This window comes from Trichosurus vulpecula, chromosome X (genome assembly GCF_011100635.1).
Source record: "Trichosurus vulpecula isolate mTriVul1 chromosome X, mTriVul1.pri, whole genome shotgun sequence".
Lineage (NCBI taxonomy): Eukaryota > Metazoa > Chordata > Mammalia > Diprotodontia > Phalangeridae > Trichosurus > Trichosurus vulpecula.
Genome location: NC_050582.1, coordinates 19,149,546 through 19,177,349, shown reverse-complemented (window position 1 = coordinate 19,177,349; position 27,804 = coordinate 19,149,546). Strand labels below are relative to the sequence as shown.

At 42.2% G+C, this 27,804-nt stretch overlaps 1 protein-coding gene across 1 annotated transcript in view; it reads left to right on the top strand.

Moving 5' to 3' along the window:
- Nucleotides 1-27,804, top strand: part of DACH2 (dachshund family transcription factor 2) — a 208,796-nt gene that overhangs the window by 130,574 nt on the left and 50,418 nt on the right. Inside the window, exons 5-6 of the mRNA XM_036740067.1 lie at nucleotides 799-934; nucleotides 3,182-3,262. Coding sequence (XP_036595962.1) covers nucleotides 799-934; nucleotides 3,182-3,262 — 217 coding nt within the window. The remainder of the gene's footprint in view (nucleotides 1-798; nucleotides 935-3,181; nucleotides 3,263-27,804) is intronic.

The following is a 27,804-nucleotide window of genomic DNA, read 5'->3' as shown; positions in this document are numbered from 1 at the left end:
CCCTGGAATCAGCAAGGCCTGAGGTCAGATGGAGCTGCAGAATTCATTACTGGCCAAGTCACTTAATCTCTGTTTGCCTCAGTTTCCTCATATATAAAATGGGGATAATCATAACACTGACTTCTCAGGGTAATAATTAGAAAGTTCTTAGCACAGTTCCTGGCACATAGAAGGCACTAGATGAATGTTATTGTTGTTGTTATTCCACCACGTTGTTTTCAAATTCCTTTTGGCCCATGTTTCCCTTTCAGTTCTTGTCTTATTTCTGTATCTCATAACTCACCATAGCCTTGTGATGCCCAGGCATAGTGTGTAAAATGTCTTAGGTCACAGACTCAGTCCCTGATATCAGACAGTCCTTCTAGACCATCACTTGTCTTTTTTATGTGGAAGTTACCAACATGGACCAGAAATCACTGTTTGTAGGTTTTGGACCTATCCGGGTACATCTTTACATCGTGGAAAAATCCATCTTTACTTAGTCACTCGTTAGAGTTAATAAGATTTAAGGGACCCTCTTAAATTTCTAGAGACCCACAACACTAACATTCATTCTGTGTCTGCAGAATTTTTATTTGAGGCACACGGACAGAAACTTTTCCAATTTTTGGCAACTACAAAAGCTGCCTGGCACATTAAAATTAATTGATGCACAACATTGGTCATCTCCTTCACATAACCATGTGTCACTACGGCCAAGCATTTTCTACCTGTAGACGCAGAACCTTTAAATGTCATGCCAATAAATTATTAGAGTTTTCAAAGGATCTAGTTTAACTTCGTTCTCTGTGTTTAAAGGAGAGGATTCAGGAGAGCCCTTCACCTGCTCCTTCTTTGGATGAGGGCCTTCGCCCTGTGAGCCTGGAGTCTTCTCATCACAGCAGCAGCATGTCCAGCTCTCCTTCTCAGATGGACCACACCCCAGAGAGATTTGGTGAGTATCTCTTTCTCCCTGCCCCCCCCCCAACACCCAGCTTAAGGTATGGGAAATAGTCTTCTTGAAAATGGGCTTATAATGGGGTGGGGCATGGGGAGGCTACCATACTCTTTACTCTCTTAGGGTGAGTGTGGCACATACTTGCTACATTCAGTGCCTTGCTAGAAGTAGAAAATGAAATGCCTGGTAAGGAGCTGATGACCAGAAGGGGAGATGATTTGCTACAAATGTGATAGTTCCTCTCACAGTTGCTAAATGTATCTTGTCCTTCCATCAGAGCTAGATTGGTTATTGCCATCCGGATTCTTCCTCCATAGTCTGTATCTCATACAAGGAGTCCCATTAAACTGCTTCTTGATGGGCTTCTGCTCCCCTTCTCCCTGGTCTCAGGCTGCCTGAGCTTACCCAGGTGTAGGAAGTAAATTGCTTACCATCTGGAGGTGCATTTAGCTGCTGGAGTAGCAAAATGCTGTTTAGTATATGAGATTTAGGGGGCAATAGAGCCAGGAAGGATTGTCACCCATTGCGTTGACAGCCCCACCCTAGCAAAGGGAAGGAAACCTCTGTCAGTCCAGTACTCAAGATCTTCAGGGAAGCTACATTCACTCTCTAATTGGTAACGGGATTTGTGCTCCTGCTTAGACAGGCATATCACCTTCTGGGTTTATGAGCGCTCACTGGGCCAGTCATCATCTCGTACAATGTTCAAGGCCTCTCAGGGATTGGCACCAGTGCGGTTAAGGGGGGGAGTTTGACCCTTGCACAGGCCATTTGTGGTTCTGTGCTCCATGGCTGTGACCTTGCCAGTTTCCACAGAAGGGTGTGTATGTGATAAAGAGCTGGATCCTCACTATGAGAAATCCAACCCAGGGTTCTGGTAGTCTCTTTGTGTGAAAACAAGCAAAGGAGAAAAACAGGCACAGAGAGCAAATGGACCATTTCCTTTCTTTCTCAGCAGAATCAAAGCCTATATCTAGTATCTCTCTGATAGTCTGTAAACATACTTGAACTATAGTCATGGAGGAAAACTGAGGATGGTTTTGTTTCAGATATTTCCTGCTCATTCAAACAAATATGAGGGCGATGACAAAAAGGATTTCTTACACTAATATTTTAAATCAAAGTTCTAGATTCAGTTATCTGTGAAATTTCTAACTGCAGAGAAGGGATGTTTAAAGTAAATGGAGAACAAAGAAAGTAGACACCCTAAATCCGAGTTTTTTACTTTCCCCTCAAATGTTCAGTGTTGATTCAACAACATAAGTCTTTGACTTGTCACCCATAAATTTGTATATCTCTCAGGTCCACTGTGAGTTATTTCTAAAGTCAATGAGAGCATAGGTTAGCATTTGATAGAGCCAGAGTTTCAAATGGTTCACTTTTCAAAAAGATTTCTAGAAAATACATTGATAAAATAAGATATTCGTTTTTGGACATGGCCAATGGGGAATTTGTTTTGCTTGACACTGCGTATTTGTTACAAGGGCCTTATTTTTTTTGGTTCCCATAGGAGCTGGGGAAGGGAGTGGGGAGATAAAAAAAAGAAAGAAAAGATGTTCATTGAGGCATCTTTTTAAAATGCACAAAAGAGAACAAAAGAAAGGCCAGAACAAGTCATAGACAAAGAGGAAAACTTTGAGAGCTACAGGTTGAATTATGTGTGTGTGTGTATATATATATATATATATGTATATATATATATATATATATATATATATATATATATATATATAGGAAGATGCACACGTTGCAAATAATAGAGATCTTCGGCTTTATGAACTGTGCCCATTTTATTTAATGTTTGTTACATTTAAGATAAAAATAAATGAAAAATATACCATTTATGATAGAAATATACTATATGTATACATATATGGTTTATGTATCCATATAATACATTTGTGCAGTTCTATGTATCCCCTGCCCATGCAAATCACCACCTCCCCTCCTTCTCTGCAATGTAGAGTGGAGAATTTTCTGGGGCCGCTGAGAGGTCGATTGATATACCCATGGTCACACAGTCAGGGTGGCTCAGAGGTGAGGCTTTCTGATGCCTCTAACTCTATACCATGTTGAATCCTTTCACACACAGTAAGTGCTTAATAAATGTTTGTTGAGTAGAACGAGCTTATAAGTAAACAGAGAAACAAATACCATGCGAATACAAAGGAAACCCTTTAATCATTTGTGAGTTTCTCTTTCAGTTTCCTTTTTTCATATATCAGTGCTCTCTCTTCTCTGTAGCTATGATGTCTGCCAATAGAGAGGGAGAGTTCACTGATCAAGATAATGGATCGAATCCAAAAAAGCACCAGAAGGAGAAAGGTAAGATCTTTTTCTTCGTTTGTGGTATATACATGGCAAGACTGTACACTGAGATGATGTTCTACTCAGCATTACATTTTCATTTTTGTCACAACTTATAAAGAACCCTTTCAGCTTTAGGCAAATCTTGGCCTTGGCCGTAATGTATCTATTAAAATAACTTGTTTATTTTAGCTTAGGAACTATAGAGAGGAATCCTGAAGTCCCTCTGTTCTTATGCCAAAAAGGCTCACCCTTTCTCCGTAGGAATACACGGAGTTATTTGGGCCACCTCTTATTTAACAGATGCTATATGATATAAATCTTGTTTACATTTATAAATGCCAGCAAGATTGGTGACTAAAATAAGTAAGTAATTGTCAATCCAAACCCTGGTTTTTCCTTTGAGGTTGTGTGTTTAAAGGTCACTAATCAAATATATCTATTGAATCTTTCCTTGGAAGACTTATGCAAATCATCTTGGCCTTGCTCATGCTTTTATGAGCATTTTTTGCCTTTAGTACAGCATTCAGTGCTCCCTGCCCCCCCATCCCCTTGGGAGATTTGTGCATAGAGTAGAGGCTTACTAACCACACCATTGCTGCCATGGTAGATGAATCCAGATCTGCTTCTAATCCTGAAACTGATGGAACAAAGGGAAATCTATCAACATATCGATGGCCAGAGTTTACCACATAAAGCTGTCATTGAGGGTTAGGCCCTAATTCCAGGCTAAAGAATGTCACCTAATAAGTGTTTTATTACAGTCTCCCAAGATAGTTCCATGGCCTATTTGCACATTACCAGAGGCATTTCTTCACTCTCTTTATGATAGCTGTTCCACCTGAGGTTCAGACCTCCTTGAGCACAAGAGTTAACAGAGAAATTGGAAAGTCCTTGCTGGATTCAACTTACTAATTCTATGGATGAGCATTTTAGTTTGGATTTGGAATAATGCATGGTTTTCATTTCATTGATCCATGGTTGATTTCCTTGCCACATGTTAAGTCTTTTTTCAGCCAGACACTGAAAGGCTATACCCTGTGGGGCTCCAAGATGCAAATGATTTACTTCTGAGTAGTTGTCTGGCTCTCAGTCTAGGTGGACTATATTAAACTCCTGCATTCAATTCATTGTGTACCCAAAGAGGCAATCAGATTGGAGTTTAGGATATAACTGCATCTATGACATTAAGAAATTTTGTTTTGTGAGACCTTTTATTTGTGCCTAGCTATGCTACCTGAAGAACATTCTGATGGTAAAAACAGTTTTTCTGGGGGTTGTCTCAGGATGTAAAAGAGACACAGGATTCATCATTGCAAGTTGCCCATGAGCCAGGAGGGCTAAATCTAGGATTTGGCCTGTGTTCTGAGATATTTGTTGTTGAGTCTTATGAACAATCAGCTGGAGCGCTAGGACTAATGTATGACGGCTGATTTTAATAAGCTACCCAGTGGTATGTACTGGCATTTCCAAATCTCTTGCTGTGGAACAGCACAGTTTTGCCCATTTCACTCTAATAGGCTGGTCCCATCTTTCCATCCTGGTGAGGACATTAATCTATAGGGCGGCATGTTGAGCCTTACTATGGATACAGTCAAAAGCATTTCCTATGTCAAATTTTACCAGTTCCATTCCATTTATTAAGACAAAATATATTTTCCTCAAATACATTTTTAGTTATTAAAAGGGAATATAGTAGAAGTAGGAGTATCAACATTTATTAAGTATGACAAGTAAGCAGTTTATATAACTATGGCAAACATCTGTTTTCACATCTGCTTTGAGTAATATCATCATGATTTTAAAAATGATTTATAGCTCTGCAAGCTATAAAAACACCAGCTTTGTTGGTACCTCGACATTTTCAGACAATGAGGACATTTGGGGAGGTATGGCTAGAGTATGCCTCCCAGAGAATAGCCTTTGTAAAATTATGCAATAATCAGAATAGCAGACCTCCCAAACCAAGTAGTTTCCTATCAGCAATGGAGTCTGGGTTGATCTGGTAAAATGTGAAAGTCATTTTAATCTATGTCTGCTTGAGGGTTAGAGGCCAGCCATTTTGGCTACAACATCCAGTAAGCCTGCTCAAGCCATGGGTTGGTGGTTTTCCATGGTATTTGATGGCAGGAACAAGCAGGTAAACTGGTGGCTTTTGACCTCATTTCGACATAGCTTTAGGTATTCTGCAGCAGTGCTGGGATCTGGTGCTGGATGTGATCTGGTGTGGAGGAGATGGACCTCAGCCACACAAGCATATAGGAAATCCTTGCAATGATATACTCTCCCAAGGAGGGGCCCCCCACTTCCCATGGCAGCGCGTTCAAGCTCTAGTCAACTTTGTCAGGAAGCTGTTCTTGATACCCAGCCTACATTGGCCCTTTGGCTCCAGGACTGCCCTCTTAGAACAAACAGACCAAGCTTAATCCTTCCTTCTTGTTACTGCCCTTTAAAAACTTAAAGACCATTATCGTGCCTTGCCCTTCACCTCCAATACTTTGCAGACTCAACATCTCTTGTTCCTTCAACCAATCCTCCCATGACATGGACTCGAGGGCCTTTATCACCCTGGCTGCCTTCTTTGGGAACCTTTGCTGCTTCTCAGTGTCTTCCTCCCACTTGATGTGCAGAGCGGAACATGATACTCTAGATGTGGTCTGGTGACAGCAGCATACAGAAGCACAGAGGGCTCTTCACCTCCTGTCTTAATGGAACCCAAATCCCATTGGTTTTTTTTTGGCTGCCATATCAACTGTTTAGTCATACTGGGCTTCTGGTCCGTTCTTTGATCCTTTTCAAGTAAGCAGCTTTTTCCCCCATCCTGTACTTGTGAAGTTGATTTTTTGAACCCAAGTATAAGACTTGTCATTTATCCTTGTTGAGTTTCATCTTGGTAGATTCCTCCTAAGGCTCTTGCCAGGCAGAATCTTCTGAGGTCCTAACTCTGTTGCCTCCTGGGGTAGTGAACCCATCCAGCTGACTGTTATCTGTAGATGCCATGGACATTCCATCTAGGCTTTTATCCAAAGCACTGATAAAAATGTAAAAACAGTACAGGACCAAGCAAAGATCATTAGGGCACTACACTGCAGACCTCCTGCCAAGTTGACCTGGAGGCATTAATGAGTCCATCTATTCAGTCAATTCTTAATTCATATAATGGCACTCTTATTCTAATTGCATCTCTCTATCTTTTCCACAAGAATGCAATGAAATATTTTATTAAATGCTTTCCTAACATTTATGTAAACTCTACCTACAACATTCCCGTCTTTTGGTAGCTTGGTTGTTGCATTTGTCCTTCGTTCTCAAAGAGGACCATGGCATCAGGGAGATGATGACATGACTTGTGGTTGACTTTGATTTGAGTGAGGCAGAGCTGTGCAAGGTCAGCAGCCTCACTTCCTCCTCCAGAGCCCTCTGGGTCCGGTGGCCAGATATTCACCAGGATGACTGGAAATGGCCCAGGATGCATTTGCAAACCCTGGCCCTTTTAGGCTAAGGTCTTTTGAGGTTCCCACTTTGAGTGAGGTTATGCCCATTCAGTGAACAGGACTCTTTAAATAGTTACTCAGGGGATGGCACCTTTAATCAAAAAAAAAAATCAAACTGGGAGGGGAAGACTCTCAGGGTTCCTGGCCAAAAGAGGAACAGTCACTATTTACTATTTACATTCACTCTGTGCTAGGCGGGCAGGAACCTAGTGTCCAATCAATGAGCTCCAGAGTGAATTTGGGCTTAAAGCTTGGTCTTTGAGAAAGAAAACTAGCCAGGAAACCCAGAAGTCAGCTTTCAGCCATAAACATGTATCTTCCTTTGGGCAAAGCACCCTCAAGGGAGAAGACAGGAAGGGAGAGGAGAGGGAGGGGAAGGGAGGAGGGAGAAGAGGGTTTCCTCTCTTAGGGGTTAGAGGTCTTCTCTTAGAGATTAGAGGGTCTCTTCTCTCCCCTCGTCTCCTCTGAGAAAGGAAAAGACAGGGGAAGGGACAGGGAGATCAGAGGGGAGAAGAAAAGGGGAAGAAAGAGGAGAGGGGAGGGTGGTATGGGTCTCCTCTCTTAGAGGTTAGAGGGTCTCTTTTGCTCTTCTCTACTCTCCCCTCTTCTCCTCCCACTTTTTTCTCCCCCATTTCCTCCCATCTCCTCTCTTAGGGGTTAGAGCGTCTCTTCTCCTCTACTCTACTTTCCTCCTCTCCCCCCTTTCTTCCCTTCCCCTCCTGTCTCTCCTCCTCTGCTCAGGAAGGGAAAAGAGCAGTGGTTCTATTCTCTTAGGGGTTGGAGGTCTTCTCCTAAAGGCTAGAGCATCTCTTCTCCTCTTCCTCCTCCCTTTGCTCCACTGTCTCCTCCACTCCTTGGAGAGGGGAGGGGAGGGTTTCTTCTCCTCTTCTCTACTCTCCTCCCTTCTCAGGGGTTAGAGAGTCTCTTTTCCTTTTCTCTCTTCCTCCCTCTCCCCCCTTTCCTTCCCATCTCTCCTCTCCCCTGAGAGAGGAGAAAGGAGAGGGACATGGGAGGGGGAGAGGAGAGTATCTCTTTTCTTAAGAGTAAGAGGTCTTAGAGGGTAGAATGTCTCTTCTACTCTTCACCCTTCCCTCCCCCTCCTTTTTCCTCCCCTTTTCCTCTCCTCTCCCATCTCCCTATCCCTTCTCCTTTCTAAGAGGAGAGGGGAAGGGAGGAAACGGGGGAGAAAGAGGAGGGCAGAGAAGAGAAGAGACTCTCTAACGTCTAAGATAAGACCTCTAACCCCTAAGAGAGGAGACCCTCTCCTCCCTCCCCTCCCATCTCAGAGGAGAGAAGGATAGACAGGAGGGGAAGGGAGGAGAGGGTCTTTTCTATTTTCTCCTCTCCTTCTTCTCTCACCCTCCCATCTTTCCTCTCCCCTGAGAGAGAAGAGTGGGGAGAGGAGAGGTGAAGGGGAGGAGCGAGGAGGTGGGAGAAAAGGAGAGGGAGATAGAAGAAGAGAGAGAGGGGAGGAGAGGAGGGAGGAGGGGATCTCCTCTCTTAGAGGTTAGAGGTCTTGTCTTAGACGTCAGAGGGTCTCTTCTCTTCCCCTCTCACACTTCCTCTCCTTCCCCTTCCCATGTCTTCCCTTTTCTCCCTTCCCCTCTCCTCTGAGAAAGGAGAAGATAGGGGAGGGGACAGGGAGATGGGAGGGGAGAGGAGAAGAGGGAGGAGGGGAAAGAAGAGGAGAGAGGAGGGGACGAGAGAGGGGTAATAGAGGGAGATAGGAAAGGAAGGGAGGAGAGGAGAGCAGATGAGGGGACATAGGAGAGAATGGTGGAGGAAAGGGGAGGGGAGGAATGAGGACTACTCACAGGTTGCGTTTGTCCTTTGTTCTGAAGAGGATCATGCCATCAGGGAGATGATGATATGACTTGCAGTGGACTTTGATTTGAGTGAAGGAGGGATGGCTGTGCAAGATCAGCAGCCTCACCTCTTTCTTCAGAGCCATCTGGTTCCAGTGGCCAGATATTCATTAGGACGACTGGAGATGGCCCAGGATGTATTGGGAGACCTGGGCCCTTTTGGGTTGTCACTTCGAGTGAGGTAATGCTCATTCAATGAATAGGCCTCTTTAAGTAGTTACTTAAGGGATGGTACCTTGGTAACCCTTTCAGAAAAAGGAAATAAGGTTGGTCTATCTCTAATGAAGCTGTACCAACTCTTAATGGTCTAGCTACATTATTTTCTTAGTCTTTGCTAACCCTTCCCTTAATGATGATCTGTTTTGAAATCAGGGCAAAACCTTCTCTTTTTGGGGGGGAAACCCTAACCCTGAATTTTGCCCTTCTCTGGTTACCTGCTACCTCTTCCAATTTCCAGAATCTTTCCAATATCACCATGTCTGCCACTTCTTGCACTACCTGTCCACATAGTTCATCTGGGCCAGGTGACTGGGAGACATCACAGACCACTAGTTGCTTTCTTAATATGGTCATCAAGTCCCTCCTGCCCATTTTTGTTCTGTTGCTTTTGGTACGGAGTTCCTTCATTGTCCTACACAGACAAAGTAGAAGAGGAAGTGAGCAGCCAGCTCTGCCTTATCTCTGTTGTCTGTCATCATCCCGTCCAACCCAAGCTGTTACTCTTATTCCTTCTTTGATCCTCCTTTTACTCCTAATAGAGCTAAGAGAAGTAAACTCAACATTTTGAATTCTAGGACTCTTGATAGGTCTGTGACACATTTTTACACCCATCTTTTCCTTCTACAAGCCCAAGCCCAAGTGATCTCCATCATGGTCTCCACTTGATTATACCTTCCTATTATATAATGCCACCCCACTCCCAATTTCCCAGTCCTGTTTCTTTCCTGAATAAAGTCTGCCCATCCAGAGCCATGTTAAAGTCTCAACGATAGCTATGAGGTCAAATTTGCCTCATTGCTTTAGAACCTAGAATTCTTGCTTTTGGCCCAAACCTTCATTATTTGTTTATGGAGATACTAGACCCATTTAACTACCAGTTGCTTTCTTGGGGGTTATCGCCTGCAAACTTCTGGGTATTTCAGATGATATTCTTTTTCCTCCTTTGTAGTTACTCTTTATGGTATCTTAGCTGAGCTGTGTGTACATATGTATGTAGACAATTTTGTCTCCCCCCACCCCCATTCTTTTTAGTTTGAAGTCCTTTTGATTAGATTTGCAAGACCCCTGGTGACTACATTCTTCCCAGCCTTTGTTGGGTGCGCTTCCTCCCTTGCCAAGAATATGCCATTCCTTTATTTTAAGCTGTGGTCCTGAAGTCTTAATCTCATTCTCAGACACCTTTTTAGCCTCCCAAATCAAATTTTCTTGTCTAGACCTCTAGCCTTAACTAGGCAACAGTGAGGAAAACTCAACCTTAATCAACTGAGCTGTTGAATTAAGGCAGTAGCTGGGGAAGTAGAAAGAGGGCATCGGATAAGAGATTCTGTGGAGGTAAAATCAGCAAGATTAAGCTACTGATCTGATATGTAGAGTGGGGAGTTCTCTTTTGGATGTGTTGAGTTTTTAATGTCTCTAATACATGCAGTTTGAAATACTCAGCAGGCAGTTGGTAATGTGGGACTGAACCTCATAAAAGAGATTGGTACTGAATGTATAAAGCCCTTTGATGAACACTAAGTTTGAATTTTACCTCTAATACAATGTATGGGAGGGAGGGTAGAAACAAGGGGCATTTTCCTCATCTCTAAAATGAGTGGGTTGGACTAGAATGAGCTCTCTTGTCTCTTGTTTTTTGGAGGAGGGAAGGCAGGGCAATTGGGGTTAAATGACTTGCCCAAGGTCACACAGCTAGTAAGTGTGTCAAGTCTCTGAGGCCGCATTTGAACTCAGGTCCTCGTGACTCCAGGGCCAGTGCTCTGCTCACTGCGCCACCTAGCTGCCCCTCTCCTGTCTCCTTTGATCCCTACAGATAAATATAGATACTAGTCCCTCTTTTACAGATGAAGAAACAGAGACTCAGACACTTTAAGTGTCTTGCCCAAAGTCACAAAGCTAATGTTAGAGCAAGATGGACTCCCTAGTCTTAGGACTCAAAGTCCACTGGTTTTTCCCAGTACAATGCAAATCAAGTGCATGACCACTTTTATCATTTAGTGATCATAAAAACATTTTAACCCAACATCTTGCTATCAGATTTAAGATGGTTTGAATATCAGTTTAGCTTGAGTTGATGCTGATAACATGGGTTCTGTTCAGTTAGTCCAGACTTGAGCTGCACTGTCCTTCTTCTCCAGGTACTCTGCCCTGGGAGCTACCCAGAGTCCTTCACACCTTGGTGACAGCTGCTAAAGGGGTCACAATTAGAACTGCGGGCCAACTTAGAACCCAATATTCCATCTGGCTGTTGGATAACTTAACTCTTGCTCAATGCTTATCTGCTACAGAAGAGTGGGACTTGTTGGTCCAAACTACTTTCAAAGGCCTTATGAGTTAACTTTACAGTGAATTGTAGCTCTTTGGAGGAAGATAAAGTATGCATTGGTAGCCTTTCTCTTGGAATCCTTGATCCTTGTCCTCGATGCCAAATTGAGTGGAAGGAAATAGAACCACACTGAATTGTAGGGAATCCACTTCTTCAGGCATTATAGTTTTTTAACTAACATTTCATTAGTGGAGAAAAAAGATTCCCTACAACTTGAATTAATCATTTGACGAGAGAATTAGGTTGTTTACAGGGGTGAGAGGAAGACAGATGAAACAGGTGCATAGCACCTGAAACAGCAAAAAGCAAATGTGATATGGGGATGAATTCTCTGGAGAGAGAACTTTTCTAACAATTAAAATGAAAGCATCCAGATGGGAGAGAACAAGGAATAAGCAATGAAGTGAGGGAGCAAGACATACCCAATGTGGAAAGTTTTGTAAAGTGTAGTGTTATTTCCCAACACCTGCAGAGTGTTTGTGTTATTCTGCCTTTGGCTCCAGCGTTATCTGTGGGGTAGGCTGAGATGACTTCATCTTGGAGGGAAAAACTCACTTTTATATTTGGTCTGGATTTTCATCTTCTGGATGAATGTATGTGGCTCCAAAGGCGAAGATAGTCTCCACACACATGCCCCTTCCCCCATTTAAAGGAAGATCTGACTGCAATAATCAAAGTCATTTATCATGAATATTTTAAAATGATGGCAGAAAATCAAAGTGCTGACTTTAAAATTTAGATGAACTGCCATCCTTCCTTGATGTCTGCAACCTATATAAGAAAATTATATTAGGTCAATTTCTGGGGTTTCAGAGTAGGAGTAGACCGATTACGATAACTTACTATGACCATTTCCTGTCCAGGACAACCAAAGTGGGCTCTCTTTTCAAAAAAAACACCTCCTTGGACTTTTGTTTGTAGTTGTGGATTTTGTTCATTTGATTTTTGCGTTTAATTCAAAATAGCTGGTACCAATAGACTTGCCCATGACATTTTTAATGTCTCTGACCTGCCTCTGTCATGACTTGAGATGACAAAATTTCACTTTCCTTAAAAAAATTTGAACCTAAAGTCAAGCTATATTTATTGTTAGGCTTTCCTTAGGCTGTTGACTCAGAAGCCAAAGATTTGTATCATTCACGTGTGCCTCAAAGGAATGCAGCTTTGATAACCAGAGCTTGGGGTAGCATTGCATTGTAGCTGATAAAAATGAAGGAGCTCATAGTATTGAAAGTCAATAAAAAATATCACTGACAGAAAGTAATGCTGTTCTTCTGTGCTGAGAGGAATCTCCAAGATGGAGATCTTGATGGTTTTGATGTCATGGGCCCCTTGAGGAGTCATGCTGGGGAAACTTATGGACCCCTTTTCAGAATCATGTTTTTAAATGCCTACAATAAAATACAAAGGATTACAAAGGAAACCGATTTTTTTTAAATTGGCAAAATACCAAAATTTTTTTGGAAAAGTTCGTAGATCACAGGTTAGACAACTCTGACCTAGTCCAATCCAGCCCTCTCACGTTACTGATTAGAAGGCCTAGGGAGGTTAGATCACTTCCCCAAAGTCACCCAGGTAGTAAGTTTGGGGGCAAGGATTTGGCTTCGGGCCCCAACGTGGGGCACTTGTTAAGTCATTCTGAATTAGAAAAGCTCAGTGATTGGCTCTCTTTAAATGGATAGACTTAAGGAAATCTAGAGTTGTTTGGTTTGTGCTTATTATAACAGGGAAAATATTAAAAATGCAGGCAACTCAATATTTGCATTGCTAATAGAGTCTTTCAATGTGTTGACATTTCCATTAGTTTTGAATGGTGTTTAATGATTTCCCATGTTTGGGCAATGCTAATAGACCAAGTCTAAGCTAGACACATGGACCATACTGGGTACGCATGCATTCTGTTCATTCATTTGGTGCCTATATGTATATACACCTGTACATTCACATAGGTCTGTGGTAAATTTTTTTTTTATACTTACGTAGTAAGTATAAAATACTTATTACTTACGTAGTAAGTGTAGGCATTGACTTCATTGGTGTGAAAACTTCCCTCACTAATGCAAATGGATCCCTATGTCCATAACTTACAGTCTTAAAAAAGTTGATACAGATGCAGAGAATTAGGTTGTGTGACTTATGTATTCTAGAAGTAAGAGCTGAATGCAAGTCTTCCCAACTCGAAGGCCAGCCAGATAAGTGTCTGTCCACTCTACCACGTTGCCTCTTGCTCTTAGTGGCACAACAGCATTTCTAGAAATTCCTGCAGTATGAGAATTTCTTATGGTAACTCAGAGCAACAGGCAACAAGAAGTCAAATGCTTTCAAACACCATTGCCCTCTGGCATACATATATCTGTCTGATGTACACACCTAAGGCAGTCATATGGTATGCCTGCGAAGAGGCAATATGCAAAAATTGTCGGGCACCTCTATGACAAGAATAGATTTTAGTCGCTTTACCTCTGAATTAGCTCATTAATAATGTCATTCATCTTCACCATGCCACCTTAGCAAATATGACCCAATCCTAACAGAGACAATGCCACTGGTGATAAGCAGATGTAATTATTCAGATTAAAGAGGAGAAAGTAGAAGTGAAGGCAGTAAAGAACAGAGAAAAACTGCAAATAAATCAGAAACAAGGGACATAGATGTGAAGACAGTGAGGCATTTTCCCTCTTCTCTACAGTTACTTCTAGCTCTAGACCTGTGGATTTATGAATAATTTCACAAACAGCAAATAACCATGCAAATGAAAAAAGAAAAGAAGGGAATGGATACATAAACAATATCCACAGCCTCTGGTGAGCTGGCTGTAGGGAGGAGAGTACCTGGGAGAAGAGACAGATGCAGTAGTCTGCAGCCCCCAGTATTCTGCCCTGGACACTCACTGTGTGATAGTAGGACACAAAAATTAAGAATCCCTTGGGTCCAAGCCTCATCCCCTTCATATTAAAGGACAAGGAACATCACTTCTGACTGCCTGGGTGTAACATATAGAGAAGAGTTTTCTGGAAACTCAATTCCCTGAGCTTCATCAGAAGATAATGAGACACTCTGATGCCTCACGGGGCATGGCTGTGGTCCTGGAAGGTTATGACAGCCAAGCTAAACTCTGTTGAGTTCTGTTAAGGTAGAAAGGATTTAAGTCTGGTTCTGATGATAGGCCCACATGTCTGCTGTCCAAGAATCAGTGTAGCTAAAAATAGTGACACTTGGCAGTAGAGGACTGGTGCTCACTGTTTTTAACTATAGTAACTCATGAAAACTCTCTTCAGAAGGGAGAAGGGGTTATGACTAGTGTTGGCAAAGGGAATGCCCACAATGATAAAATCGCAGCTCCTTCAAGCATTGGAAGTAGGAATTGGTCTTTTCTTTTAACACTGCTAAGAGATTGAAGGAATTTCTCCCATTGGATAATCATGTTACGGGTATCAGATGATATCCAAGCTTCCCTACTTCAGAGGAACTCTACACCCTTTAGATTTCCTTATCATTTTGACTAGAGAGTCTAATGATTTGTTTATTTTCCCAAACAATACTTGGTAGATTTTGGTTCAGGCCAGGCCTAACTCCCGCTGGTTTGGTAGTTCAGGCTCAGTTCTGGAATGAAGTGAAATACTTGTAGACCAACTGATATCTGATAACAGAGACATTTAATCAGGTAGATGCAAGAGCCCTATAGAAGTACATCTGGTCCAAAAGGTATGTGGCTTCCTGTGACTTCTCATGGACACTGCTAAACAGGAAGCCCCACGAATGGCTCCAGCCTTAATCCCCTGGACTAATTAAGTCTCCGAAACAGCTTCCCTGTCTTTCAAGGGTGTTGTGGGAAACTAGCCCAGTCTGTTTGGCAGGGACCTTCCTAGACACTGCTCCTCTGATGGATCATCTATTTTAATCCTGGAGGTAGGTTTTCAGAATGAACAAGGAGATAGCAGCTAGAAGGCTATTTTCTGAACATTTCTGAAGAAGTTACTACCTTTTGCCTTCTTTTGTTGAAAATACCCACTGTTGATTTACAACTATCTTCTGCAACCAAGACACTAAGAAAAGAATTGTGTCTGCCCCTAGTGCCTTGTAGCTAGAGCTCTAACTAGGTATTGGTTTACCTAAAGCAAAAACCATTTTGTGGGTGGGGACAGTTGTTTAATTTGAGCAGTGGACACCCTGGCCCTAGGAGCAGCTCTACTGGGAGGTCAAAGGAAGGCTGCAGGAAGGAAGCATGTGCCAGTCATCTGCCCCCACCCCCTGGCAGTTTTCCCCATGTAACCTATGGTTTTCCTGTTGACCATGATTTTTCTTTGCTTTTTTGTTTCACAGACAACTTAGGAAATCCTAATTATTCCCCTCAGAGCCAGATCCACCCTCAGCTTCTTTAGATGGATTTTGTTCTAACATTTGACCTTGATGTTGGTTCGCTTCTAAGTTAGCCCAAATCAGAAAGGGAACTCACTATGTTTCACTAGCTTAGTCTGCTGGAAGCTCACCAAAGAACTGACCTGGTGTTATTCATTCTGTGAACATTCATTTAGTGTCTACTATGTGCAAGTCCCTGGGCATACAAAGATAAAACCAAAACAGCACCTTGCCCTCAGGATGCTTGCATGCCTCTGACAGATGCAGTGGCTCTTCCTTAACTTAAGCAAGCTGGGGTCATGTGCATTTGGAGTCTGCCAGTAGGTGGCTGTGGATGTTGATGAGTGTTCATTGGTATTCACCATCATACATCGCTGTAAAGAGAGACGCAAATTAAAAAAAGAAAGATGCTATTAAAATCTAGAGTCAAAGGTCCTAAAAGAGGCTGAAAGGCAGTGAATAGAGAAGCCCAAGTGCCAGTTATTATCCTGACTCCTTTCATTGCTGCCGGACTCCTTTGATCAGCTTGTTCCTCGCATGCCATTCCAAAAGCAGCCACTTAGTTTTCTTTTGCCACATGAGTCCGTTCCACACACGTTTCTAGTGCTAGTTTGTACATTTGACAGAGTTCTCTCCCCCCACCTCGAAAACACTGAGTAGTTTAATGTATACAAATGATAGGAGAAATGGACAGTATGAAAGGTGGAATCTCTCCTGCTAGCAGCTCTGGCCGTGGGAGGTGGCCAAGCAATTCTTGAAAAGACAGAGGAAACCTTCTAGATATGTAAGATGTCCTGCACATACAGCTTGACTCAGGGCTGCCTGGCATTTTGCCCTCCAGGCAAAAAAGGTCCAAACTGCATTTAGGAAGAGATTGAAGTTGCTGTTCAAGTTTGGACATGGTTGCCTCATAGCCTCAAGCATGTATAGACTGAAAGGGATTTTGAGGACAGGGGAAGCTAAAAAATGATTTTTTAAAACTCTTTGTGTAAATGTACATGCCAGTAAAATAACACCAGGAGATATATTTAATGGTAAAGAAGTATCCAAAGGGGGAAATGAAGATGGCTGGTCCCAAATATCCATCTCTTAATAGCTGTGAGATAACTGGGAATTAGCATCTTGGAAGATCTTCACTGCCTACACAGCATGTGTTTTTATAAGCACTTGTTGGGGTCTGTTGTTATATGGACATCCCCAGTGATTCTGTGCTGCCCTGTGAGTAGGTTGTCCAGGAATGATCGGCATCATCAAACATTTATTGAGTGCCTATTAAGCACAGAGCAGCATGTTAAGCTGGATTTCTAGATATGTGGGGAGCCCAGACAGAAATGGGGGGCAAGTGTTTAGAGGATAGATTGTACACAATTAGTTAAGAAGCATTTACTAAGCACATACTATGTGCCAGGGACTATGCTAAGTGCTGGGGATGAAAAGAAAGGCAAAAGGCAGTCCCTTTCCTCAGGGAGCTAATGGGAGAGACAACATGCCAACAACCATGTACAAACAAGATCTAGACAGGAGAGAGTGGAGATAATCAACTGAGGGAAGACACCAGCATTAAGCAAATTAGGAAAAGTGGAAGGTGTTGTTTTTGTCTTATACTAGTGATAATAGGGGGCCACTGAAGCTCCTTGCCATACCGTGACATAAGTTTTAGGAATGCCAATGTGGCAGCCGTCTTGAAACAGGGAGATCGATTAGGAGACGGTGGCAATAGTCCTGGTGAGCAATGATGAAGGCAACGTGAAGAGTGAGAAAGGGACAGATGCAAAGAGATGTTGTAGAGCCCTTGCCCTCAGGGAGGCATATGAGCTGTGTGCACAGATAACTAAAAGATAACAAAAGAAAATAGGAAACATGCACAGCAACAATTGCAAATAAGAGGAAGGAGAGATCAGGGAAGCATCTTAACAGATAGAGATGAGCTGGGGAAACAGCCAGGGCAAGCAGGGGACATGCTGGGGGTACAGGGAGAGGGATTCATGCTTTGGCAGCAGTATACATAATGCCATGCTGTGTACCCTGGCTGAAAGTAGCAGCCTGGGCTTAGGTCTTTACAGTTGTACCTTAGGTATGATACGAGGTGCAAAACTGTTAAAGGTGGAATGTTTCCTGTGTCAGTAAATGTGTCACTTTTGGAGGATCATAGAATTCTGAGCCCGAAGAGACCTTGGCAAACATATAAACCTTCCTTTACAAAAGGGAAAATTGAGCCTATGAAGTGGCCCAAGGTCTATTTAAACATTTTATCCCCTTGAGTCCAATAATAATAGCTACCATTTCAGTAGGTAGATATTATTAACCCCATTTCACAGATGAGGCAGCTGAGGATCAGAGAGGTTAGGTGACTTACCCAGGATCATGGCTTGCAAGTTTCTGAGGTTAGGAATCTACAGTCTCATAAATATTTAGAACAAGATCCCCAAGAGCTTTATACATTAGGTTTGGTGAAGCTCCTCAAAGGAGTAGGAACAGTTCATCCCTATTGAGTCGTCCTTCCCAGTTCTTCTCTTCCTTCTGGTAGTTAACTGCAAGATTCTTGCCACACTCATTACTCTGCCCATTTCCAGGCTGGACTGCAGTAAGGCTGAGCCCTAGACTTTGGCCTACAAACTCTAATTCCTATTGAAAAAAGTTCTCATTTCATATGAGAGAAGCTTCAGCTATTTGAACCTTTGTTGATCAACGTTTGGCTAATTGTTTCTGGTTCTCTCTCCTAGGAAGCAAATCCAGATGAGTACAGCTGTATTTTTATATTTACATTAAACATTGAGGTAGCCCCAGAGACTCTGTCTTTTCCCTTTATCTGTACTAATCAGGAAGAAGGAAGCCAAAACCGTGTCCTCCTGTATGATGTCCTCTAAAGAACAAGAGGAGGCCCTACTCCAAAGATAGGATGAAATAAACCAACAGCCATCTTTGAGCATGAGGTTAGACACTGGAAACCGGACAGATGAGACCACAATGTAAAGGTGACTACAAAGTACAGGCATAGGAAAGAGGAAAAAATTCGGACGAGCCCTTGTTGCCCGCTCCCTTGAGGCCACTCTCAGTGTTATGTACAAGCAGGTGAGGAGGTAACAGCATCTGGTAGCAATAAAGGCTTCCTTTTCTGTGCTACCAAATCAGCTCTGGAGAAATGATGGGAATGAGTGGCTGTGGATTTCTGCTAGCAGATAGTAATGCCACATGGGCTTGGAGATAAGGACTTGACAAATGTGTAAAAGAGAGGCAAGACTGTTTTGGAAAATGGGAGAGATTCCTAATTTCTCTGCTACGTGCCAAGATTTGTATATTCGAACTGTGAGCAGTTGGCCTGTTTTCAAAATGGATAAATAATAGTGTTTGCTGGGGGAAATGAATATCCTAAAAATATTTTCAAAGGACTCTCTCCCTTTTTGTTTGTCCACAAGACCATATTCAACTTATTTAAAGTGTATTCCATGTAAACAGAAAGAGCTCTACTTCATCTCTGAAATGCTTCTTCAATCGTTCTAAATTTCTGCCCACCCAGGGCTCTTTGCGCTTTTGTCTGAAGTTCGATTTCTGGGCCGTTCTGCTTTCTAATGGTACTTTCAACTATGAGGACATCTCTTAGTGCAGCTAAAAAAACTTGGTAATACAACTTCTTTGTCTTAATCCTTTTCCAAAGACTTTTTTCCCCATTTGGAACAATACAAACATGATCCAGTGAGCAAAGACCATTGATTTATCAATTCTGTATGGGAAGAATGCTGGATATGGAATCAGAGCACCTGAGTTGAAACCCGGCTCCACCACATTGGTACCTGGGTGACCCTGGCAAGGCCCATACTCTGTCTAGGCCTCAGTTTCCGCAGCTGTAAAGTAGAGAAGGCTTCCATGACGAGATCTCAAAGGTCCCTATCAGCTCCTATACTAAATGATCCAATGAACCCTATTTAACTTTGCAAAGAACCGTTTTATATCATTTCAGTACCCAGTCAACAGAATGTCATTCCAGGTCTCATCACATGGTCCCCACTTGCCATGGGGTAATCTACTGTCCTGACCTCTCATGTAATGAGAAGATGCACTCTGATGGATGGAGTCTAAGTGCTGAGGCACATAAAAGAGCCCAGTAATATTACAAAATCTCTGTGCCCACAGGGGTTAAAATGTACCTAGACCAGAGGAAGATGAGTTTAGCCTTTAAGGGTCTAGGGTGATAACATGGTCAGTGTGACAGAGAAGATGGCCATATGGTGATTCAGCCCCTTGATGCCTGGAGGCAGTTAAGTGGCACAGAGAGCTGGACCTGGAATTAGAAGGACCCAGGCTCAAATCCACCTGAGATACTTAGCTCTATGACACTGGGCATAACCTCTTTCAGCCCCTTTGTTTGCTTATCTGTAAAATGGGGATGATGATAATAGCACTCACCTCCCAGGGTTGTTATCAGGATCCAAAGAGATAGCATATGGAAAACTACTTTGCAAACCTTGAGGTGCTTTCTAAATTGTAGCTATTTTCATGATGATGGGAAATTGTTTCTTAAAGATCTATTTCTCAGTGACTGGATCTGTTCATTTGCAATTTCATTGTGGGTTCTCTTCCCCTCCTTCACATCTAGAACAAAAGCTCTAGGACAGCGCATTCTAAACTTGACCTGTGTCCCTTGGATTGCAACAGGTCCAGATCTATGATTCCATGGCTAGAGATAACCTCCTTCACTGTTAGAAGTGTCAGAGAGCTCCCTGGAGCACTGGGAAGTTAAGTGACTTGCCTAGGGTAACACAGCTAATAGTCTCTAACGCAAGACTTGAACCCAAGTCTTTCGAGGTTCAAGGCTGGCCATCTCACCAGGCTACCACACTACATTTTCTCTTAAACCTATTTTTATTCATTCAGTGTTCTTTTTTAAAATAGTATTTTATTTTTTCCAATTACATGTAAAGACAATTTTTTTCATTTGTTAATAAATTGAGTTCCCAATTTTCTCCCTCCCTTCCTACCTTTCCCCCTACCTAAGATGGTAAACAAGTTCATACAGTAAACCTATTTTTGAAAAGAGGTCAACGCCATACACAAGCTACACATCTTTTTCTTGCTTGATTCTTTCACTATCTTAGGCACCAGAGTCTATGTGTACACATGAGGCAGCCCATTCTGTAACCATGTCCCATTAAGAGCTGTTAATTAGGCAGAAAGGTCAGGCTGGTATGCCTTACCAACCAGTATATCAACATAGAACAACAGTCATAAAGGGATTTTAATGCACCCTTTTTGTGATTTCCATTACACACCAGTGGACTTATTTGGAAATCTCTCCTCTCTAATCAGAGGGAGAAACAAGGCTTTGCTAGGGCTAACACCCATGGCCAGAGGAACTAATGTGTTTGTTTCTCCCAGAATTGGAAGGTGCTCTTAAGTAGAAGTGGCCTACATCATGATTAGCTCTTCTAGTGGATAGTGGAGTTAGTAGAAAGGGGGCTGCTGGACTTGGGGGTCAAAAGAAAGCTGTGTTTAGCTCCTCAGTTTATTTGTCTGTCAAATGGGGATACAATCTCAAGCACTCACTTCATGGGCTTTTTGGAAAGATCAAATGAGATAATGTTTCATAAAGTGATTTGCAAACCCTTAGCAGGGCTGTCCAAAATGCAGCCCATGGGGGCCGCAGTGGGATTTATGTGGCCCGCCTATAAGCGTAGAAATTTACATAAATGCTTTTAGTAAACCACAGAGCTCTCACTAAAAGGGCAAATCAAAATATTGTTTAACAAAACAAAATCTATTGTTTCAATAGAAACCTAAGGTTGGACAGCCCTGCCTTAAAGTGTAGAGAAATGCCGGATTAAAAAAATGATCTCATTCAATCCTCACAACCCTGTGAAACACGCACTTCAGGTAATATTAACCACCTAGAAAGGGTAGGAAAGCAGAGATAAACTAGGCAGCCTCTGCCTGACCCTCAAGAAATTTTACATTTAGTTTGGGAGTTGGGCTTGGCGCTTAGGAACACAACAGTTAAATTAAAACAAAGTAATTTGGAGGGGGAGAGAGGCTGAATCAGTCATGGAGAATGAGAGCAGGGAAGGCCCTTGGAGGAGGTGGCAGCTGAGCTAACCTGTGAAGGCAGGTAAGGATTCGGAAAGGCCAAGAGACTACATTCCAAGTCCATGCAAATGCCTAGTACCTCCCTGGGAGACCCCCAGAGGGTGATCCTGGGGTTCAGTGGAAGTAATGTGTGTTAAGAAATTACCAACCTTGATACTCACACAAATAGTGCCTAGTATTTTCTGTACTAATTATGGTTACATTAAGGGTTTTAACTGGCTGGGGAATTAAATTATTAGGGGGGAAAACACTCCTACTGAGGCTGAAACTCCTATGTCTTGTTGGCCCATTTTGGATGGTAAGAGGGGTGGTTATTTGGTTGGCTGGACCCAGTATTTCTTCCTCTAATGTTACTAATGTATTTGGGCTAGGCATCATTTAAAAACCACCCTTCTGTGTCCCCTCCACTTCAAGTGAAATACAGCAAAGCAAGGATAAAGAAAAACGATCTTTCACTTGTACCGGGATCCTAAGTGGAGAATTTCAAGAAAGGTGATAACAGTGTTAATGTATGTGAATCAAAGTCTCCAAGCCCATTCCTTTGCTCTGTGATTTCAAGTAAATTCTAATACAGTAAACAAAATGAGAGGAAAGGGAAGCCCCTAAAATCCCACTCCATGCATTTCAAAGCCAATACCAAAGGCTCCTAAGGAGGGAGGGACTTGCCCTAGGTTTGGGATTCTCCATGTTACACTGTACCTCCCATAGGCATGGGTAGTCAGTGGTAATCTGCTGCTGTACGCAAAGCATCACTGTACAGCTTTTGATCACATGAAGTATTTCTAAGGTGATAAATGGATTTTTTTCTTAAGAACACTATAATTAGCGATAAGAGCTTTGAAAAGAAAGGTTGTACAGCTTGAGGAATCTGAGGATCAGTAATGATGGCCCCCCCAAAGTCCTTGTTGTTTATCAAGTTTCTCAGGTTTCCATATACATTCTAAGAAAAACATTAAAAACATTGAAATATGCTCACATATGCTTAAATTAAGGGGTGGATTTCATTTGTAGGGAGCTGGGAATGAAACCACTGCTTGCCTGGATGTTTCTCCTCTTGTAAAAATTGCTTAGGCTGTATAGATAGAGGAGGTGGTCTGAATCTACTTGTCAAAATCAGCCCATTTCCATCAGTTTGCCTCTGTCTCTGTTTATTTTATTTTATATATTTTTTATTTTTTAAGAGGAATAAATCTCAAGCTCAAACTTAGATTGGTGATAGAAGTGAAAAGCGACTTAGGAGTAGAACGTGATGGTGAAGTGACTCATCCTATTTGATTCTGAGTATTAAAGTATTACTTTGCTTAGTTGGAATCAATCATACAGGCATGTTGTTTTGTTTTAAACAGTGTCACGATGGACAGAAAATGAAGCCTCTTCCCCTCTGGGTCACTTTTTTTTGCTCAATATTAAGCTCCTCTGTGCCAGGCAGTGTGGTAGGGCCTGGGGCTACAGAGACAAAACAAAACAACACAACGGTGCTTGAGCTCAGGGAGCTTCCATTTGGACATTCAAATAGAACCTTACGTATTTTGTGTCATGTAAGCCTCAGGACAATCCAGAGGTAGACACTAGAAGTAGTATTATTCCTACTCTTCCAATGAGGAAACATGCTCTGAGAAGGAAATATGACTTGGCCTTTGTCACACAGCTGGTAATTGCAGGGCCAGATTTCAACATCTAACCCTCCAGATTCCAAGTCCAGCACTGGATCACCTACAAGAAAGCTATAATTGTGATGGCCTCAGCTCATGTGGCAAAGGTTCTTGGATATCACTGGTTTGCATTTAAAAAAAAGCAACAAGGAAAAAAAAAATACCAGATACCAGTCACCAAGCAGGATCAACTTTGAATCAGAATCAGAGATTTTTAGGAGCAAAAAATGCTACAACAGTAGAAGGAAAAGAAATACTTGGGAGTTCTCCCAGAGACCCAACATTAAATGCAGACATGCCACTTTGACAGCAGTCCCCTTTCTTCACCTCCATCACCTCCACTGGGAAGCTTTCCTCAATCCCTATAGCTTTCAGTATCCCTTTTCCCATAAAAAATAGCCAACACTGATCTAGCGCTTTGTGATTTGCAAGGACTTTCTCATATATTCTCTCTTTGAACCTCCCTAGAGGCAGGTCCTGTTGTTATCCCCGTTTCACAGATGAGGGAACTGGAACTCAGATGTGGTGAAGGGCCTAAAGTCCAAGGTAGAATTTGGACTTCATCCAGTGCGCCTTGCCCATCTCACAGTTTCCCATGTTGCACCACTCCCACCACCCCCAGGTGAATGTAAACTCCTTGACGGCAGGTATTTTTTGTTGCGCTTTGCATATCATCAATTCTTTCGTTGCCAGAGGTGCCTAGTACTTCTGTAGCCTGTTGCTGCTCCCAAAATGCCCCTTGAGTGACAGCCCAAATGAAGCCATCCGTGGAAACCATGCCACTGCCTCATCCTCAGCTGACTAAGCTCTGGTACTGTTAAGCCTGGATCTTCACAACATTCAAAACAGTTATTCTGAAATCTGCATTTGAGCCCCACACTTGAGTGATTTCCCCTCCTATCACGTTTTTCACTGCCCTCATCGGCACAGACTTTGGAAAAAGGAAGAGAAATCTAGGTTGCTTCTTCAGCCTGGCTTCCTCAACTGAAGTGGTGAAAGGCACATTTCTACCCCTCTCCCCTGCTGATTTTATTAGCTTCTTGAAATTGATTCTGGATGCCTTTCATTTGCCATTGGGTTCAAGGCAGAAGCAGAATAATGCTGCCTCAAGTCTAGCCAAACTCTTGTTAGCAAAAAGAGCGTGTAAAGCATTTGAAGACAGAGAGCAAGCAGGCTCTGAGTCCTCTTGTTCCATTTTAGTGGGCACAGGTAGAAATTGTGGGTTCACTGCCCATCAGGGATGCCAAAGTGGTTATGTTTTTATTTGCTCTGGAAGGGTAGTGCAAAGTTAATATTGATGTGGTCAGAGGAAAACCTGTAAGTCCTTATCTTGGGGAAGATAATGTGAACTCAGCAGTATCACTGCCTTGATCTTTGTTTAAAGTCTTATAAAACTAGATTGCAGCTTGATTGACAGCCCTGTCACAGAGTGAATGAAGACTGACACTATAATATTGAAAATGCAACGTTTACAAAAGCAGCAGCCCAAGTTTTCTCATGACGCTGCTGCTTTTGTGGAAGGGCCACAATTCACATTCTCTGTAGCAAAACGTCCACTCTGCTCAATAGCACTGAGAGTGATGGGTCTGTCCCTGGGCACCCAGAAGCCCACTGACCTACTTCTGTATATGTCTTAGATGCTTTGCCTCTATGTCCCCATGTGTCTAAGTTGTGAGGCTGTGTGTTTTAAAATGATTGGGAGGAACAAACTGGACTAGGTAGGACCAAAGACTGAGAGTGGGATGGGGCCTTTAGAAATCACCTAGTCAAAAGCACTCATTTTACAGATGAGGAAACTGAGGTGCAGAGAAGATAAATGGTTTGTCCACCCTCACATAGGTACCAAGTGGCAGGACTAGGGCTCGAAACCATATTGGCCAACTGCAAAATCAGCACCTTTTCCCTCAGACCATTGTCTCTCAACTTGGTGGAAGGGTTTTTTAGATTTTCATTGCCCTCATTTCTGTTTTTAGCCCAATTCCAGCAGAGAGTAAATACCCAAGACTTTCAGATATACCCTCTCCACATCTAGGAACTTCTAGCTTCCTTTGAGACTCCGCTCATGTGCCATCTTATGTGTACATGAAGTCTTTCCTGATTCCCTGGCTTCTACTCCCTGCCCCCCAGCTAGCTTCTATTTATTTTGTATATACCTATAATATACAAGGAATGCAACCTTGAGATATACACACACATTCTATATAGGTAGGGGAAGGATACAACATATATAATATACACACATATACATATATATGTCATATCCTTCCCCTACCCATATAGAATGTGTGTTTCTTGTACTGCACAGAGTGCTGTACCTCTCTGGAAAGGCCACAGCCCACCCCTCTGAGGCTGGCTGATTGACCTGAAGTGATATATTCAGGACTTCTCCAGCATCTTGCCAGAAAGAGTTTACCAAATGCTTGTTACAGAAGACAGAAGCAATCTTATGGAATTATTTCAACAATAGATGTAGTTACACATGCCCCACTATTAGATTATAAATTTCAGGAGGGCTGGGAAAGTACTCATTCTAAACTTTGTATCTTCTACAGCTGTGACAGGGTTTTACAGACACTGAATCCTTAACAGTGCCTTAGAGATGCAAAAAAGGAGTTTCTCCTGGTTCTGATCACTTCTCTTTGCATCAGTTCATACAAGTCTTCCGAGGTTTCTCTGAAACCATCTTTTGTGTCCTTTCTGATGACTCAGTGTATCACAGTACATTCACATACCATATTCATTTCATTTGTTATATAATTTTTTCAACTTTTGAAAGACTCTTGCTTTATTTCTGCCAGGAATTCTTTTAATAAAAGAGGATAGTAGAGTTGAAAGGAACCAATGCTTAAAGATGATCTCAAACTAAGATTCTAAACCTACCCCCTCATTATGTTAGTTGAGCAAACTGTGGCCCAAGGATCTTAACTGATTTCCTCAAAGTTATATAGTATTTTTGAGGTACCCTCCATAAGAATGTGGACTCACTCTGGCCTTGGCTTTTCCTCATCACTGCTTGCTTAGACCGTTTCAGACTCTCATCTACTTTCCACATGGCCACCATATGTCAATTCCTTGGTCAGGTACTCCTTATTGCTCCTATGAGTTCAAGCCTCTTTCTATCTAGCTCGATTCTCCCTCACTAGTCTCATTTCATATCCTTTCACTTGATCTATTCTATATTCCAGGCCAGCTGAACTCTTTATTTTCCCCTCAACTCTTAGCCTTCCATCTCCTGCCTCAGTATCTTAGTGCTTGTCTGGAATGTGCACCCTTCTCATAGCTTTCCTTGGCTAGCGCTGGGCCACTTTTGTTGATTAGTATCAATACCAGGTGAAACTACTAATCCTGGATGGCAAGAGATTCTCTGAATGGTGCTCCACCTCTGAGTCTGGACAAGGAAAGGAGTTTTAAAGTGAGATAAGGGGAAGTACCTTTCAGAACAGAGGTACAGATCAAGTAACATACCTTCTTAAAAGGTCTGTCAGATTTGTCCAAAGGCATCTATTTCTTTTGATTTCACTAATACGTCATAGGCTCAGCTCGTGCACCTTACACACAAGTGAAGTCATTCCTGATCTCCTGGCACAGTGCTGGTTATTGGCTATTTGGGGGTTGGAATTCTCATGGGCTTACAGATTTAGAACTGAAGGGACCTTGGAGACCATTAAGTCATACCATCATTTTAAAAATGGAGAAATTGAGAAACAGATAGGTTAAGGGACTTGCCCAGGGTAATACAGGTAGTAAATGTCTGAGGACTTTGTGACTGCAAGGCCAGAACTCAATCTGCTTCACCACCTACTGATGAGCTTTAGTTATCTATTTATAAATATGGCAATGACATGCCCAAGTCAGTAATCTTTTTTTCAGTTTACTTTTCTTCTTGATCCTTTGAACACTTGTAAATATCCATGGAGACATCTCTTAAGAGCAGTGAGGATAAGCGAGGAGACTTTTTTGTGTGGCTAATGCTCTCCAATCAGAACACACTTGGTCTTTGTCTTTTATGAGAATCTAATCAGACTTCCATTTATCATTTTGTTCCCTAAAAGTCAAGCCATTATGATGTACTCCTATTCACCAGCATTGGAGAGCAACTATATGTTAGGTGTTTAGAAACCCACTGTTTCATTTCAGACCAAATATTTTTCTAAGATGAATCTCTTACTAGTTAAAAATGAGTAAAAGCACTTTTTTTCAACACCTCCAGGATTCACATTTCAAAATTAAAATAATTCCCATGTAGACACAATAACTGTAAAAGCTCCATGGTGTCTTAAACTAAAGGCATTTCCTTACAAGGAGATAGGCTCCCTTTTCAGGCACAAGCCTTCATTTGTGGTTTCCTTTCATCTGTTGAAATAATTACTTTTCTTTTTTGCCTTCAGTAGTTGGTTCTGGTCATTAACATTTCTGTAATATTAAGTTTGAAAAGTGCTTTTAATGTTCAGACTGAATGCAGTGCACGTTTGGCTGTTAAAACCAACCTACTTAAGGCTAAACTAATGTTGAACACTGCAGGCTATTCGAAGCTGTCACTGCCCAGCTTCACGGTGCTGCCCAAGGCAGT